A 17,744-nucleotide genomic window follows, 5' to 3' on the forward strand; every position below is an offset into this window, starting at 1 on the left:
TCATCCTCATCCTCATCCACATCCTCATCCTAACCCTAACCCTAATCCTAACCCTAGTCCTAATTCTAATCCTAATCCTAATCCCAATCCTANATCTATTGAGTCAGGTCATGAACCTATCGAGTTGAACTATATTCAACTCAAGTTCGGCTCGTTTATTTAACAAACTTAATTTCAGCTCATTTGGTTATTGAACCAAATTTAATGAGCTAAATAACAAATTGAGTTTCGAACGAATACCGAGTTAATTCAGTTTATTGCTAACCTTTTATATATATATATATATATAACTTCACCGGTATACGATTTAAATAGTGAACCATACCAGTACCGTAACTGATATGGTATTAATAACTTGATTTACCAAATTTTTTGAAGACCCTCATTTCTTCATGAAAAATTTCATATTGTCCTATTTCTCCCCTTTCTTTTTTCTTTCCCTTAATTTTTCTTTTCTTTTATTTTATCTTAAAAACGTGTATTATATGTATATATAATAGAGGAATGATAAAAATAGTTGTAGACTTGTGTGAAAGCCAAATAATTGTTAGTTTTTTTTAGTATAAAAACAACACACATGTGATGTTTTTGAAGTGAACAAGCAAATCAGTCTTTGCACTTGGAAAACACAACACAATACTGAGTCTGTGAAAAAAAACATGTCAAACCACCAGCAGCAACAATCACTTGGAGGTAGTAACCGCATTGTTGCAGTCGATGTCACCCCTCCTAATAATCTTCATCATGATGCCTCTTCAAATCAACAGGTCATAATTCTTCTTCTTAGGATTATGTGTAATATATATTCAATGAGTTCAACCATTCAAGTTGCTATATATGTTTATTGATCTTTATATTTTCTTTTTTGAAACTTGATGCAATGACACAGAAACAAGAACCTGTGTGGAGAAAGTTCATGGCATATGTTGGTCCTGGTTTCCTTGTCTCTTTGGCTTACCTTGATCCTGGAAATTGTAACACAATCTCTCTCTATATTTTTGTCTTTATCTGTGTCTTAATTTCTTCAATGGAAGACCTGGGATGGAAAGACACTTTCTCTATCCTTTGTTTTCATGTTTATACCATAAAATACCATTATTCTGTGGAATAAACATAAAATATGTAAAAAAAATTAGAGAAAAAATGTATACACCGATAATTTTGGAGTTATATATATGAGAATAAAGTACTTCTAATATAAAGAGATAAATTATTACTTTCGGCACTAAAATCATAATATATATACTATTTAATTATTTTATAAAAATATTTATAAAATTAAACAAAATAATATATGTGTCATACTTTTATTAGCCGGAGGAAATAAGTTATCTTCAGATACGAGAATATATTTTATTCTCTTTATATGTTATCACTGCATCATTCATTATTCATATTTAATCATTATTGATTTTTTTAAAATGTAATATAAATGAATGATAGATGATCTATCTAGTTTGTATCAAACTTTTACATTCTAAAAAAGTATTGCTCATCATGTACATGTAGCATGTAGCAAAGCTCTCATTCTTAATATACATGCACGTGTGCGTGAGAATCAGTGTTCACTTACGAGTTTTTTCCATTTTTACAGTGGAAACTGATCTCCAAGCTGGAGCTCATCATAAATATGAGGTATAGCATAAATGCACAATTAAGTAAAAAACTACACAAATCAAACGGAGTTACAACCTAGATGGAAACTCTTGTATATATTTTTTAATCATGTGATTATGTGGAAAGGAGATAAAAACAAGGAGAATTTATCAATGGTCAGTAAATATTATATAAAATTCTTTCTATAGTTATTTTATTTATCTCTTTTCTACATGCAACTACCCCACTTGATAATAAAAATGTAAGAGAATCATTTTCTCCATTAATCGATTTATATTTTTCTTAGCTTGAATAAAATATAAGCTATAAATTTGAAATTATGTTATGTTGTTTATGCAGTTGTTGTGGGTAGTACTTATTGGATTGATCTTTGCACTTATAATTCAGTCACTGGCTGCAAATCTTGGTGTGTCAACTGGTAAGATCCGAAACGCATACAACAATTAATATTCATATTCATGTATTTTCAGTGTACTTAAATATTTATGAGATATTAGTGTAAGGTTCTGTTAGAGCATTTTAATCTTTAGATGAGACTCATAACTTATTTTATAATTGTTCACATTTTTTATTAAATTAAGTAATTTTTCTGCTTTTCACTTTAATGATGCAACTCACATTTTATCCTTAAATGGGTCTCATGGGTCTCATATGTTTTTACATTTAACATCGCTTATTTAAATAAACATCGTTAAATGTATACTTTTAACAATGCTTATTTAAACAAACATCGTTAAATGTCTATTTTTAACAACTTTTTTAAACAACTGATGTTAAATGTCTACTTTTAACTACACTTTTTCAAACAAACGTTATTAAATGTCTATATACTATTTTAGCAACGCTCGTTCAAACGAGTGCTTTTAAATGTCATTATCTCTGAATCAGAAGAAAATAAAGTTGTTGCACATTTTAAGGGCTTTGTGGAAATAAGAATCATTCTTTAATGAGTAAATTACACTGACACCCCCTGAGTTTTAGTGAAATTACACAAATCACCCTTCATTTTTTTATACCTACACAAACCTCCCCTATTTTTTAACTTTCATTACATTGACCACCCCTGCATAAGAAATAAGTGTAATCTTTTAAACAAAAAATGTGATAAATGCAATTAAGCTAAACAAAACATGATATATTGCGGAGACACGTCCAAATATATATGAGTCAATATTTCTTTATTATTTTTGGTTCGTTACGCTATATTATAAGAGCGATTTAAACAATATTTCTTTAGAATTGTTGATGCATTTTGTAACAAAAAATAATAAAGATACATTGATTTGTATATTATTTAGACTTGTCTACACAATATATCATGTTTTGTTTAACTTAATTGCATTTATCACATTTTTAGTTTAAAATATTACACTTCTTTCTTCTTATGCAGGGGTGGTCAATGTAATGAAAGTTAAAAAATAAGGGAGGTTTGTGTAGGTGTAGAAACGTGAGGGGTGGTTTGTGTAATTTCACTAAAACTCAGGGGTGTCAGTATAATTTACTCTTCTTTAATTAACGATTGTCTATTTACAGATAAGAACATATCACTTCCAGTAGTACCAAAATTTACAGACAGTCCTTATTTTGTTAAGGACTACTGCTGGAGATACTCTTATCGTAGGATGACCAAAAGGTCAATAATTTAATTCTTAAATCCGACACCTATTGGGAGAGACAATCACACTTTCCAAAAAGTATTAATTCATTACTATAGGCAAGGGACATTGGAAAAGTAAAATGTAAATGTAACATTTCTTATATATGTGAACATGGCAGGGAAACACCTTGCAGAAATATGTAAAGCTGAGTACCCATTACCTGTCATGTATTGTTTATGGCTATTTGCTGAGTTTGCAGTCATAGCTGCAGACATTCCTGAAGGTACTATTGTTCCATCACCTTGTTATTTAATTTCCTTTTCAATAAAAGAACCAGGATATATTAATTTTGTGTTCCTAATGTATAGTCTTCTAAACATAAATTTTGTTTGTTGCAGTAATTGGCACAGCCTTTGCACTGAACATACTATTCAAAATACCAGTATGGGCAGGAGTTCTTGTAACTGGCTGCAGCACTCTCTCACTACTTGGTCTGCAGAGATTTGGGGTAATTATATTTAGCTAACTTCTGTAGAAATTATGAGATGAGGGTAATATCCATGTATTAACCTAAAAATTTATACTAAGTCAATAATTATCCATTATTCATTTATATTATTTTTTAGAGTTAATCAACGATGATTAAATATGAATGTCGAATAATATATATATTGACATGTAAAAAATACCCCAGTCAATACATATACTTTTCTCTTATAAATATGAGCAATATAAACATGTATTTGTATAATACCTTTATAGTGTCAGTGTCAGCGCAGAAACTTATATACATACATAATCCATTATATTTTTGTATTACTTTTATAAAGACTCACTAATAATTGATTATTAATGTTAGATAATAGTGTATTACTTATTTTCTCAACCTATAAATCCTTATTCTCTCACTCAATTAATTAGGAATTTAAGAATATTTGTTCAATGAGTTGTTATAAATTTTATATTTCCAATAATATTTATATTGTTAGTATAAAGATATACATAATCATTATATTATCTACCATTTATTGATATTAATTTTTTGAAAAATCAATAATAATTTAAAATGAATGATAGATAATGATATGATATTGTACAAAACTTTTACATTATTAATATATACATATTTTTCTCATATTTGATATAGTAAAAAGTTATTATAGTAGTAATTAAGGCCGTGAACTATTAATGACTGAGTATGTACTATGTGGGACAAATATGTGCTTGTATTATTGTGAAGGCAATTTCCCTGTTACATTTAACTTTTTCTTCATTATATTTTTTGGTTACTACTAAATGTATCTTTTCATCTTATGAGTAATAAATTAATTATTTTGAGGTGTGTGATTGTTCCTCCAATAAGTATCATTTTCTAAAATTAAATTTATAACCTTTTGGTCAATCTAAAAATTTAGCAATTGCAATACATTACTAAATCATGCTGATTTGTTAATTATATGTATACACATCCATGTGTAATATTACTTTATTTTTTAAATAACAATGTTATAGTATTATATTGCTATAAGTTTATGTGGGTGTTGCATCCACAGCTACGAATCTTTTGGTCTATCACTGTATACAATTATCCATCAAATGTGAAATAAAAAATGGCGTTATATATATATACTTGAAAAGCTAGACGATAGTTCATCATGAAAGTAAAATGGAATGTTACATGTTCTTTAATTTTAAGTGATCCATAATTTTAAAGTTATTTTGAATCTTACAATATTTTATTGACCAATATTGACTTTTTTCAACCTTTCACATTACATCACTCGTATTAAATATTTATAGCCTTTATTATTGAAAGTCTTCTTGCCCACTATCTAATATTTTTTTCAAAAGGATATTAATGATATCATTTACATTTTTTTGTGTTTGGCAGATTAGGAAGTTGGAAATGTTGATATCAATCCTAGTTTTTGTGATGGCTGCATGTTTCTTTGGTGAAATGAGTTTCGTAAAACCCTCTGCTTCTGGTGTATTAAAGGGAATGTTTGTGCCCACACTCAGTGGTACTGCAGCCACAGGCGATGCCATTGCTCTTTTGGGTGCTCTTGTTATGCCGTAATGATCTTCTACCTTTTCCTTTTAACCCATATTAATATTCATTTTGTGCCCAACAAAACTAGTTCAATATTCAATAATTAAAATGTTTTATTTTTTATAACAAAATGCAGGCACAACCTCTTCCTCCACTCTGCTCTTGTGCTCACTAGAAAAGTACCAACTACCGTTCGTGGCATCAATGTATGCTACTACAAGATTAAGAGAAAATTTTACTTTGAGATATTTGGGGAACCAAAATGAATGCACTAGGCTAAATTGTGACTGTGGTCCTAATTGTGGTCATGGTTGCGATTAAGTCATTGTGGATTGTTGCATTGTGGATTGTGGTTGTTACGTTGTGAATTATTTGTGATTAAAATGAAATCAATGTGTCTGATGCGGCCCAATAGGTTGTGTTGCGACCTAAACACAGTCCAAAACGATCGCGTCATAGTCTCATTATTGTAATTCAGTGTCGCACTACAATTGCATTGTGACACGGTTGTAATAGTCACTGTAAGAATAATATTACGGCCATTGCAGTTCGCACTTTGAAACTATTTGACTACAGTAATTAATTATCTTGGTGATTATGCAGGATGCATGCAGATACTTACTCATAGAGAGTGGGTTTGCATTGTTTGTGGCATTTCTAATCAATGTTGCAGTAATTTCTGTATCCGGAAGCATTTGTTCAGCCAACAACCTTTCTGCAGAGGATGCTCAACATTGTAGCAATCTTACCCTTCACAATGCTACATTTCTTCTCAAGGTTCTTAGTTTAATCAAATTAAATATGATATTAAAATTATTCGTATTATTAAAAACCAAGTAATCTCAGATGCAATATGTCATTTACATACAGAATGTGTTGGGACGGTCCAGTTCAACTGTTTATGCCATAGCATTGTTAGCCTCAGGACAAAGCTCTGCCATCACTGGAACCTATGCAGGACAATTCATCATGCAGGTTATTTAAGAATATTATTGAATGAGAATAATATTTATGCATTATTATTATTATAAAGATTTATACACAGTCATTCATACTCAGTGTATTATTTACTATTCATTTGTATTAACTTTCTTGAATAGTTAATATTGATTGAAAATAAATAGTGGATGAAACTTACAGTGTATAAAATTCCTATATTATCGGTATATACATTTTTTCTCAGAATACTATTATTACCCAAATGAGTTTGTTTTGTAAAAGGATATTCTGAATTGATGTTGTTGTTTTGGATGGTTCTAAAGGGTTTTCTGGACTTAAAGATGAAAACATGGATCAGGAACTTGGTGACTAGGTGCATTGCCATAACACCTAGTCTTATTGTTTCCATCATTGGTGGACCTTCTGGGGCTGGTCGACTCATTGTTATTGCATCGGTTTGTATCATTATTGCATCGTTTTGTATATTCTTGAATTTCTCATTCTTTTCTTAAGAGCATAATGTTTGTATCATATGAGTTAAACTATGCACTCAGACAGATAATTTTTTTCGTGCAGATGATACTTTCTTTTGAGTTGCCATTCGCTTTAATTCCGCTCCTTAAGTTTAGCAGCAGCAGTGATAAAATGGGACCTCACAAGAATTCTATCATTGTGAGTTGACCTCTATCCTCTTCTATAGTTGAGCTAGGGGTGAGCATGAGTTCCATTGGTTTGGACCAGACTTGTCCCTTATCCGGTCTTAAATGTTGGTCAAGTTAATTTTTTGAACCCGAACTCGACTCCAGACACAAAGCTAATCCGATCTCAAATGTCAGTTGGATCAACTTTTGAACCCAAACCTAACCTTAGACCCAATTAAAATATAATACATACTCCTTTTGGATAAAGTCTTGTTAATATTACTTATTATTATAGATGTAACTTTACATATGAAATAATATATTTATATATATTGTTAAACATATATATATATATATATGAGAAAAATAGATAGTCAATGGTATTTTTTGTCAAAGATATATCATTACTTTGCATGCAATTGAATGAAAATATTTACAAACATAATGAATAGGTGACCATGGGGTGGGTTGGAGTGTGTTATGTTTGTCCCTTATCCGACCCTAAATATTAATTGAATCTATTTTTGAACCCAAACCTAAACCTGACAAAACCAAATCATATCTGGGTCTGATCTTGATCAGGCCCAAACTAGATGAATGAGTAGGGTCGCTTTAATTTTGGTTGAAAGAGTGATATTATTTATTCCACAATATAGTATCTACTAATCTCAAACAAACTAGAAATAATGTTAGTTAAAATTTGAAAGCAATGTGACAATGTTTTTATGCAGATCATTGTCATCTCATGGATCCTAGGCTATGGGATTATTTGTATCAATGTTTACTACCTTAGTACAGCTTTCGTGGGTTGGTTGATTCATAGCAGTCTACCAAAGGTGGCAAATGTGTTCATTGGAATTATAGTATTTCCTCTAATGATAGTCTACATTGGCTCAGTTATCTACCTAACCTTCAGAAAAGATACTGTTAAGACATTTATTGAGACAAAGGATGACCCAAGAATGCAAACTAACATGGAAAATGGATTCATGAATCAAGATGATCAATTAGAGTTAAGCCTTGAACCATATAGAGAAGATTTAATTCATAAACCATTGCCATAAGAGGGGCATTTTCTGACTTAAGTGCATAAGAAAAACCAAGAAGGGATTTTTTTCAGCAAAATTCTTCACATTGGTTTTAAGTCATTTTAAGGAGCAATGAGAAATTGGAATGGTTGATAATAATCTTGGTTGAAAGTGATTTAATGTTAGTACATCGATCATTGATGGTCCACTCCTCAAGTTTTTGGAGTGTAAAGTTTATGTGTATTATAATACTAAGTTAATAGCAACTCAATCGTTTTTATCTTGTTGCATGAAATGTGTGAGATTACTAGTTGACTCAAATTATCACAACTATGGTGAATATCTTAGATGTACTCTTGTTTCAAGCATTTTCATTATGAATACATGAATCGTGTTCTTTCTATTTTTTATCTCCCTAAAAATAAAATTCATTTTGTTGTTGTGAAACTGTTTTTTATATCTAAATAGAGGACATAAGTTGTGAAGCTTCATGTTCTTGAACTTATTCGCTGACAAACATTGCATATTGGCAATAATCATAAAATAATAATTAAAATTTTGTCCAAACTGCACATTCCTATGAACATTAAACATACATTTAAAAAATGTGATTGTGATTGTTGCTTCATAGACAGGGACAATCTTTACCCTAACCTAAATATTGAAGATCATAGGCCAAAGCCCATAGGACATAAGAGGAATAACTATTCCTTGATATGTTATGGCAGTTATGCTATGAGGGAGAAGTGGCTAATAAGTTAATAAAATGTCTATGAGCTCTATATTTTGATGAAAAATCTATATGATAATGTTATTCATATTTAACTGTTATTCTCAAAATTCAAGATACTATTATTTATCAATTATATTATTGTCCACGTTATTATGGGGAGAGAAATATGATAGTGAAATAAAGAAATTATAATGATATAATAGAAAAATATCAATTTTATTTAAAACAAAAAATTCAATAATTTCATTGGTTGTGTAAAATAACCTAAGAAAACACTAATAACAGAATGAACCATCCCTCCACTTTAATTTTAGTTATAAGGACTCTAGGTTTTTTCTTATTGAGGAGTACATATTAACCTAAATCAAGATTATAAATAATGTTAAATGATGAAAGAAATGTGACAAAACTTCTGTGCAAATAATTGTCGTCTCACATGTATCCTAGGCTTAGGGAACATGGGCATATGCAAATAATATGCACCACCTTGTTACTAGCTTCATGGGTTGGGTAATTTATATTAGTAAACCAAAGGTGACAAAAGTGTTCATTGGAATAATAACGTTTCATCTAATGACAATCTATAATAGCTTAATTATCTATCTTGCCTTCATAAAAGATATTGTTGAGACCTTTATCTAGACAAAGGATGACTCAAGTGTGCAAACCCACGTGAAAAAGGGTCCATGATTCCAATAAAGATTTGCTTTATATTCTTCTATTGGAAATAGCAGACTTAAGCTATCAATTTTGTGCATCACAATCCAAGAAGGGGTTTTGTCCATAAACAAGTAACTTCACCTTGCTTCTAAACAAGGAGAACCTGATCATGTTATGTGTGTACTATAATACTAAATTAGTTGTAACTTCATTATTTTTATGTTTTTTCGGGAAATGCTTAAGAATGTTCAACCTCCACTAAATCGAGTTTGATCTAACATTCTGTACTCCTATTGCAAACATTTTCATTACAAATATATATATATATATATATATATATATTGAGTTTTTTTTTTAAATTTTAAAAGTGAAAGTGTTTCTATATCTAAACAGAGAACATTAGCTAGATTTTAAGAAACTTTTATTTGCAGAGACAAACGCTCCATACATAACAAAAGGAGTTAGTCAAGCAGCATAAGATTAGCTAGATCACTGGGATAACCAAGAGGTGAAGAGTTCAATTCATGTGAGTCTCTCATCTAACCAATTTTGTATCAAAATCTAATTGATTTGATTTGGCTCGTCAATTTAAACTTAAAATTAGTGACTCAAATGGTCAGACCAATTAACTGCCTGAATCAATAATTTTTTTATTTAAAAAGTAATCAAAACAATATCATTTTAAGATAGAAAAAACTTTTATTTTATTTATAGTTATATTTGTCATTTGTTAACTTATATTATAGCAAAACTTTCATTATTTAATTAAATTTTAAACTTCTATACACTTTGCTCATAATGCATAGATTGTTTGAGGACGTTTTCAGCTTGTTTGTACCATCTATAGCAGGATTTAATTAGGTATGATAATATTTTTAAATTTAAATATATAATTATTAAATAATGTTAATTAATATTATAATTTTTTATAATTTTTAATATAAATTAAGCCAACCAGTCCAAGCATTGACTCATTAGTCCAAGCAATAACTCCTAACAGAGTTATTGACCAGTCTGAGTTTAATAACATCATGTAACCGAAAGAGATTAGTTCCTTAATCATAAGGTGAGGGGATAACATTGTTAATAGGGAAAAAAAACACTGGATACATGCAAGGATCAGAAAGCAGTTTATATTTGTGCCATTGAGACATGACCAAGTAAAACATGGACTAGATTTTCAAGGTACCCAAAGTCCAGAGGATAAAACACAGTATGGAACAACAAATGTTACTTATTTTCTTTAAGCAACACATTCACAGTCAACTTGCAATGCAACCAATTACTGGCTCTAGCCTAAACAACTTTCCTGGCACATCCACCTAATTTACTCTTCACTGATGAAAACAATGTCCAACTAAATGTTGCATCATTTAAGTTCCAAAACTTACATCTACTCTCATAATTAACCCAAACCAGAGTTTGTCCCTGACACAGGCCTCAACAAAGGATGATTTGAAGTGGGCTGCACATTACTAGGGGCATTGAACATGGCATTTGAAGAAGCAGATTGTGATTGTTGTATCATAGATAGGGGCAACCTTTGCCCTAACCCATACATTGAAGGTCGTGGGCCAAAGGACATGTGAGGATGAACTGGTTGGTTGTTGCCATACCCTGAGATGCTGGGTTGTGAGGGAGATGCCGAGATCATCTGTTGCCTCATGTTGCCATTACTGTTAGCCATGGAAGGACCAACACCTGATGCATTCATTAAAGGTGTGGCTCCCCCAGTTCCAAGACGTGCTGATATAACACGGGACCGTTCAGCCGCAAACCTCTGCCTCGTCCTCTCGACCTGTTCGCTTTCTTTCATCAACAATGTTTCAATTTCTGCAAACTGCTTCAGCTTCAATTCCAACCTTTTCAACTGTTATAACAACAAGCCACCAACACAAATTAAACATGTCAAAATGGTAGTTGCGCACCTGGTTGAGTTTGATTCAAATGCTTATGTCAACAACCAACAAACCCAAAAGCATAAGCAGTTAGGTTGAGGATCATGAACGATTTTATATCTAATACACCCTAACACAAGAGCCCTCCCTCTGTGCCTAAAGTATGGATAACGAACCAGCCCATCCAACATTATATTGAAGTTCAACTAACCTAATTTCACAGAGTTAAACCAGTGTGTACACATACATGCATGCCATCCACATAGAAATGGACAGAGGAGGGGTGAATGAAGTATATTGATATTATTGTTGAACCAACTGGAATTAAATAAGTAAAATAACAGTGCCTATACCTGATGATTAACAATATTAGCACATAGCCTCTGAATTTCTCGTTCTTCATGATCGGCAAACAATTTGGCTTTTGTTGCTGCAGCTGAGAGGCCTGCTTTAGCTGCATCTTTAACTTTCTCCAAAGATAATGGTGTTGTCCCACCCTCATTTTGACCCCGTGAGCCAAGTTTAGCCTTATCCTCTGAAATCAAAAGAAGCATTTCTCAAAAAACTTGCATACTGGGTGGGATTTATTGGAAGGTTGGGGCATGATTGCATATCAGAAAGGAAAACACCGATAACTAACCATTATGATTATTTGAATTTGCCATTTCTCCACGAGGGCCTCCATCTCTACTATGTGTGCTTTCCAAATTTGTCCTACACGGGTTAAAAGAAGAATATTAATTGTGTACAAAATTAGCAAACTAGCAACTACAAATGCAACAGTTCAACTCAAGCTAATTTTCTTTATCTACCCACACACACACAATTCTACTATAGAGGACAGACACAACTCAATAAATGTCTCCCTTTTGTTTGGTGTTTTAGAGGATGTACACAATACTACTGTATAAGATTTTTTTAATAACATAATATAATTTAATAGAAAAAAGAAAAGAAAGAGAAGAGAACCAAACGATAGGAATATATGTAACAAAAAAGACAAGGAAACGACCAAAGAGGAAACACAACATCTAAGAAAACTACATGCGATGACTCACCTATTATCATGTACCGGTGCATCCATCTGTGATGTGCTCCTGGAATTATCCTCAGACAGTACTCCTAATGCTGCATGAGCACAAGAAGCAGCTACTCTTGGTCCAACCGCAGAGGCTAAAAAGGCAACCTTCAGAATGCACTCACCAAAACCAGATGAGTGAGGATCTCAGCAAAATAATTCCACTCCATAATATTAGACAATTTAATTTGCTATGAAAGTCTGATACAGTATGTCAGTATCTAGGTACAGCTTTGTAGTCAATGCATCACTCTTTTATGCTTTTGTGTCGTGGTACTTCAATGATAAGGAATGCAACTTGAAGTTTTTAAAATAAATGGACTTGAATAAATAATATAAGGACAATACATTAGGTGCCTACTGATAACCACATGCCAGTTTTTACTTATAAACATGCCAAGTGAATCTCTTAACAAACTTAGGCATCTCATTAGCAGTCACCTACCAGAGCCATAACAGGATTTCCAGAATTAGCAAAGGGAAGCCTGCTGTCAAAGTTGCTGCTCTGATGAAAAGGTCCTGTGAGAAAATGGATATGAAGTCAATACCTGTTACAATAAGTAGGTTTAAAAGTATAAGACAGACCTGCAGAATCTCCATTTAAGCAATGATGCAATCTTTCACTATCTTCTCTATTCATCACATTAGACAAAGGCATGCTTGGAACATTGATACTTTCCAATTTTCCATCTTCCATGGGTAGACGGAGAAAATGAAGAATGCATTGTGCTTTTGACTTGGTACCAACATGCTCAGCAATTTCATTCCAATTCTCATTGTAAATCTCCATTGCTTCAAGTAGCATCAAAGTTTCTTGATCACTCCAACTATCCCCATCTAGCTCACTATAATCCCTTGTTGAATCCACCCTTATAAAATCTAGACTTGAATGACCAATGACAAATCTTCCATCATGAAAGCAATCAGTGCAAAGTAAAATATCAACCTGTAACATGAGAATTGAGATGCTAATTAATTACATGTGATGAAAAAGGTCTTCGGAGTTATTCTGCGGCCTATTTAGTTTAGACAAGGGTCATCCATAGCTACCAAACTTTTAGTACCATTCATCATGGAAAGGAACACTTAACATAGTTTTGCATAAAACCTGAACTACTCTGCATCAATGAATCTCTCTCTAAGTAGCAATCAGTTCTTAGCTGTCAGATAAGTCTTTATTATGGTTAATAGACAGATGCTCCATTCAAGTCTGAATAAGATCTTAAATTCATGACACAACACATAGTAACAGCAGCAAAAGTACTCCTTATCCAACAACAAAAAACAGAAAAAGTGAACATATTACTCTTTTAGCTTTAAGTAGCTCACCATCAAATAGTAACTGGCATGTAAGAATAATGTACGAGCACATCTGTGTGCAGCTGATGCATGAATGTTAAAGTTAAATAAATGAACATATGTACTTGGGAGTGGGATTACAACCACACCTTGGTGGAACAGAGGAGGAAAAGAGTGAAAATGCATGGAAGAAAATTTTGAGATGCTTTGCTTTAGTTTAAGAGAAATAGGAGGGAACCTACAGAAGGAGAAAGAAGATAAGCCTAAAACAAGGAGTGGACTATACTTTGACTTTGCACAGAAAACTGGTAAAGAATGTCTTGTGTATTCCCTTGTAGTTGATAACTAAGCCAAAGTTGATTTCCAGTTTCTAGTCTTTCTTTCTCACTCTCTATTTTCATTTTGTATGTTCCATCCATAGGGCTATTAGATGCTATTTTTATCCAAAAACAAATCCCAAAAAAGGAATGGTAATATAAAATACCAACATATATTTCTTTATTGACACCTTTATATCCTGGTTTCTAATACATCACTTAGATCACATCAATGACATTATTTTGAAAGCTAAGGATGTGGCAGGGATGTTTCATGAAATATTACTGTGGTATAAGTTCAATGTATAAATATGATTAAACCTCAACTTATAAAAGCCTAGGAAAAAGCCCATGAAGCACTTTAAGTTGTCCGTAACCTAATCTGCATCTATAATCCCATTTTAGGTTTGATTGAGGTGGACAGGTGGTGTGGAAATCCTTTTCAAATGGTTTTCCTCATCTTAACTCTCTCTCTCTCTGTACTACCAATAAAACAACCTTAAAGCACTGTCTGTGTTATTCTTTGCAGGGTCTTGTCTTGTCATTTCTTGGACCTTCACTGTCGGAACCCAGCTGTTAGAGAAATTGGTAAGTTAGAATCTCTTCAATCGTATTTCACTCTACAAATTTCATCCTTGTTGCAGATAGGATAATTTAAACTTTGGATTCTTCCGGTGTGTACACTTGTATATCCTTGTGACAAATCCCATCTCATTCTCCTAGCTATAATAAGTTCCCCCTTTAACAAACCTAAAATTGGATGTCCAAGACTCCCTCAAAGGTCAAACCTTTCATCTGGTCTGCAATTTAAAATTGGATTAATAAATATGGCAAGCTTTAGATTTGGAGGCCTCACAATCACACAGCTCTCTCTACTTATGAGTTAGGTGGGTCAATTTAGCTCTGAAACAGTGACCTAAATAATTTTGCATTGTAAGGTAGCTACTCTTATGCAATAATCTCTTTGGGGTTCTTGACAAACAATGGCCGTTCCGTTTCTCACTATACACATACATTTAAATATTTTGGAAGGAATAATGAAACTTCAATTTTTCTGGTAAAGTGTATACAGTTCTATGGTTCATTTAATCAGTTTTAAAAGCAAGGGAGGAGATTGCTATATATAGAAGTGGTGTATTACACCTTGTGCACCTAATAAACTTTATGGGAGGTTTATCTCCAGCAACTATATGCAATAAATATTCAATATTTTATGGTAGCACACCACACTCATGCACAGTCATATGGAGTCAGTAACTGAAGCACTTGCTATGCATCTTACTGTCCAACATGTTATATATATCACAACAGCAATTGCAGCTACAAGACGATTGATATAGTTATAACATTATTAAATTTAACCATAATAAGCCATTGTACCTCTTTTTGTGACTGATAGTATACAACAGGAAGAGGACGAGAACAATAATTGCAATGATTTTCAGATAGATGCTCTCTTATTCTGTCATCAAGGTCAGAGACATCCGGATTCTGAGTTTTCAATGATGAATAAATTTCGTCTGCTCTGAGCTTACACTTAGGCTTGTCAAATTTGACCAAACTATCAATGGATTTTAAAAAATCCGATGGCACACGAACCTCTCCACTTGGGTCCTCCTTCAAGCAGGACATATCATTCCAAGGCTCATGACAAAGCACCCGAGCACAGTAATTAATAATTCCCCAATGATCAAGGAACCTGAAAATTCTTGTTAAATCTTCACTATCAACCCCAACTAACAATCCCTGGCAATTGGATACCACAATCCTCTTCCCTGGATCCTCCATGTATAGTGCAACAATATGGTTCCTACACTCCATGTACTTCTCTGGAGTATGATCTGGCGATTTTCCAGAGAAAAAATGTGGCACTGCTTGTCTCTCTAGTCTATGCACCGAGGCAGGTGAAAACCAATCTGCTCATATACATCCGAAAATCAACATTAATTCAAAGTATTCAAACTTCAAGCTTCAAAAGGAAATATTAAAAACCTCAAAGGACTATTACACCCAAACACCAAAAAGTAAATGATTAAAGGTAAGTTTTCATAAAAACTATATAAACTTGGGTATGCTTTCCTAAACTATGTAACTGACCTTTTTAGATTCATGTACACAGAAAATGCCGAAAATATTCAAAGAACACATGAAAGTAAACATTCAAACTTTCCCATATTTGGTAAGACTAAAAACATGAATCATGTAATTATCAATTGAAAACATATAAATTAAGACCTGAATGCATGGGCACTACAAGAACCCTATTCCCAAAGCGTTTCACAACACCATGGCCTTCCAAAATTGGGGGAGGAGTGATGACAAAGCTCGAATTACTTCCATCACCGCCACAGTCCTGATCGAAGGCGGCGCTATCAGCAGGCACAGTAGATAGCGCCTGGAGCTGGCCGTGAGACACATTCTCAAGAGCTGGAGGACTCTTGAGCTGACAGTTATTGTTGTCGCCACAGTCGTTAGCTCGCTCGAGAGCTACGATTGCGGCGACAGAGGAGTGAGGGCGGTTGACTGAACGCTTGAAAACAGCAGGGAACTGCGAAATCTGAACCACGTGGTCGGAGAGGACCTCGATCTCGTGGTGCAGTTGTGAATTGGTGGCAGATTGAGGGTTAGGGTGGTGCAATTGGTCCTCAGAGTCGTCATCGTGGTCCTCGTCGGCGGTGGCGTTGGGGTTTTCCTCTTCCTCGTCTTCTTCCTCTTCGTGGTGGCGCTTCTGTTGCCGCCGACCGATTTGCGATTCTCTCTTCCGCTTCCTCCACCTGCTTCGGTTTTCTGCAGAAAAATAAATAAAAATTTATTTAAAAAAAATTAATAATGGAAAAGGGAAATTGAGAATAGGTTTGTAAAATTAGAAGGCATTGTGGAAAGAGAGTGAGTGGAAGTAAGGGTTTTAGAGAGAGAGAAAAGAAGAAGAAGAAAAACCTGAAGGAGAAGCTGGCATGGCAACGAAGGAGAGAGAAAAAGTGGGAAAATTTTGGATTGTGGGGTCGTTGAATGGCGCAAAGGGTAAGGGATTATTTTTCAAGAAATAATTTTGAGTTTTGGAGAATCGATCTTTCTCTCTCTAGCTTTCAGCTTTTATCTATATGGTGTAAGCTGGTTTGAGATTTGGGGCGTGTTTGGGATGTGAGTTTCGGAGGTTACCGCTTACCAGGATCAGAATGGGAGATATAATACTTGACGCGATTTCTATCATATGTTTCGTGTCATAAGGAGTATATCATATTTGTGTAATGGAAACCGTAGATCTAGATGAAATATAAATGGACAGTTTAGATTGTTTTTGTTCTAGTGTTGGTTATTTTACAGAAGTGTCCTCTCTATCTCACTCCCAACAACCAAAGTGGGACACAATGCCCCCACGTTACCACTGGGTGATGGATAGATCAGTAGGGTCAGCCGATATAAAAAAGAAACTGAAAACTATTCCAAATAACTTAAACTAGGAGTGAGCAATAAGCAAGGACCCGACTCTATCCATTCATCTAGAGCGAAGTTCAGGTTTAAAATTAAATCCGATTAATATTTAAGTTTAGGTAGAGACTAAATGTGTCCAATCAATCTTGTCTTATGATCATTCAATCATCATATTTTATGTCTCTATTCAAATGTGTATAGAATAATGAAATTTTTTTGGTCGAAAGTATCAATGACTCTCTAATTTTTTATCATATATACATGGTTAATAATATATATATATATATAATTTTACATGTCAAATTACTTATTCACAATAATAAATAATATTAAGAAGACTTTATCTAAAATGAGTATACATTATATTTAATCAGGTTCGGGTTTAAAGACTGACCCGATGAACATTTAGGGTTTGGTTAGCTTCGAATCAAAAACTGGGTCCGAATTCAAAAAA

At 33.1% G+C, this 17,744-nt stretch overlaps 2 protein-coding genes across 2 annotated transcripts; one reads left to right on the forward strand and one right to left on the reverse strand.

Annotated features, from left to right (window-relative positions):
• Window positions 607-8,160, forward strand: LOC109328224 (metal transporter Nramp5-like). Its single transcript, XM_019561584.1, has 14 exons — window positions 607-767; window positions 890-974; window positions 1,595-1,635; window positions 1,957-2,035; window positions 3,394-3,498; window positions 3,614-3,723; window positions 5,107-5,288; window positions 5,402-5,471; window positions 5,869-6,042; window positions 6,136-6,240; window positions 6,528-6,659; window positions 6,781-6,876; window positions 7,577-7,809; window positions 7,843-8,160. Exons 1-14 carry the CDS (start codon window positions 660-662, stop codon window positions 7,907-7,909), a joined length of 1,587 nt encoding a protein of 528 aa, XP_019417129.1. The 5' UTR covers window positions 607-659; the 3' UTR covers window positions 7,910-8,160.
• LOC109328223 (SWI/SNF complex subunit SWI3C) lies at window positions 10,470-17,032 on the reverse strand. The gene is made up of 9 exons (XM_019561583.1): window positions 16,796-17,032; window positions 16,094-16,645; window positions 15,239-15,774; window positions 12,828-13,188; window positions 12,688-12,761; window positions 12,223-12,350; window positions 11,805-11,878; window positions 11,518-11,699; window positions 10,470-11,136 (listed from the first exon to the last, which is right to left on the reverse strand). The coding sequence occupies exons 1-9, from the start codon at window positions 16,812-16,814 to the stop codon at window positions 10,672-10,674; spliced, it is 2,391 nt and encodes a 796-aa protein (XP_019417128.1). The 5' UTR covers window positions 16,815-17,032; the 3' UTR covers window positions 10,470-10,671.

Source organism: Lupinus angustifolius, chromosome LG15 (genome assembly GCF_001865875.1).
Source record: "Lupinus angustifolius cultivar Tanjil chromosome LG15, LupAngTanjil_v1.0, whole genome shotgun sequence".
NCBI classification, from domain to species: domain Eukaryota; kingdom Viridiplantae; phylum Streptophyta; class Magnoliopsida; order Fabales; family Fabaceae; genus Lupinus; species Lupinus angustifolius.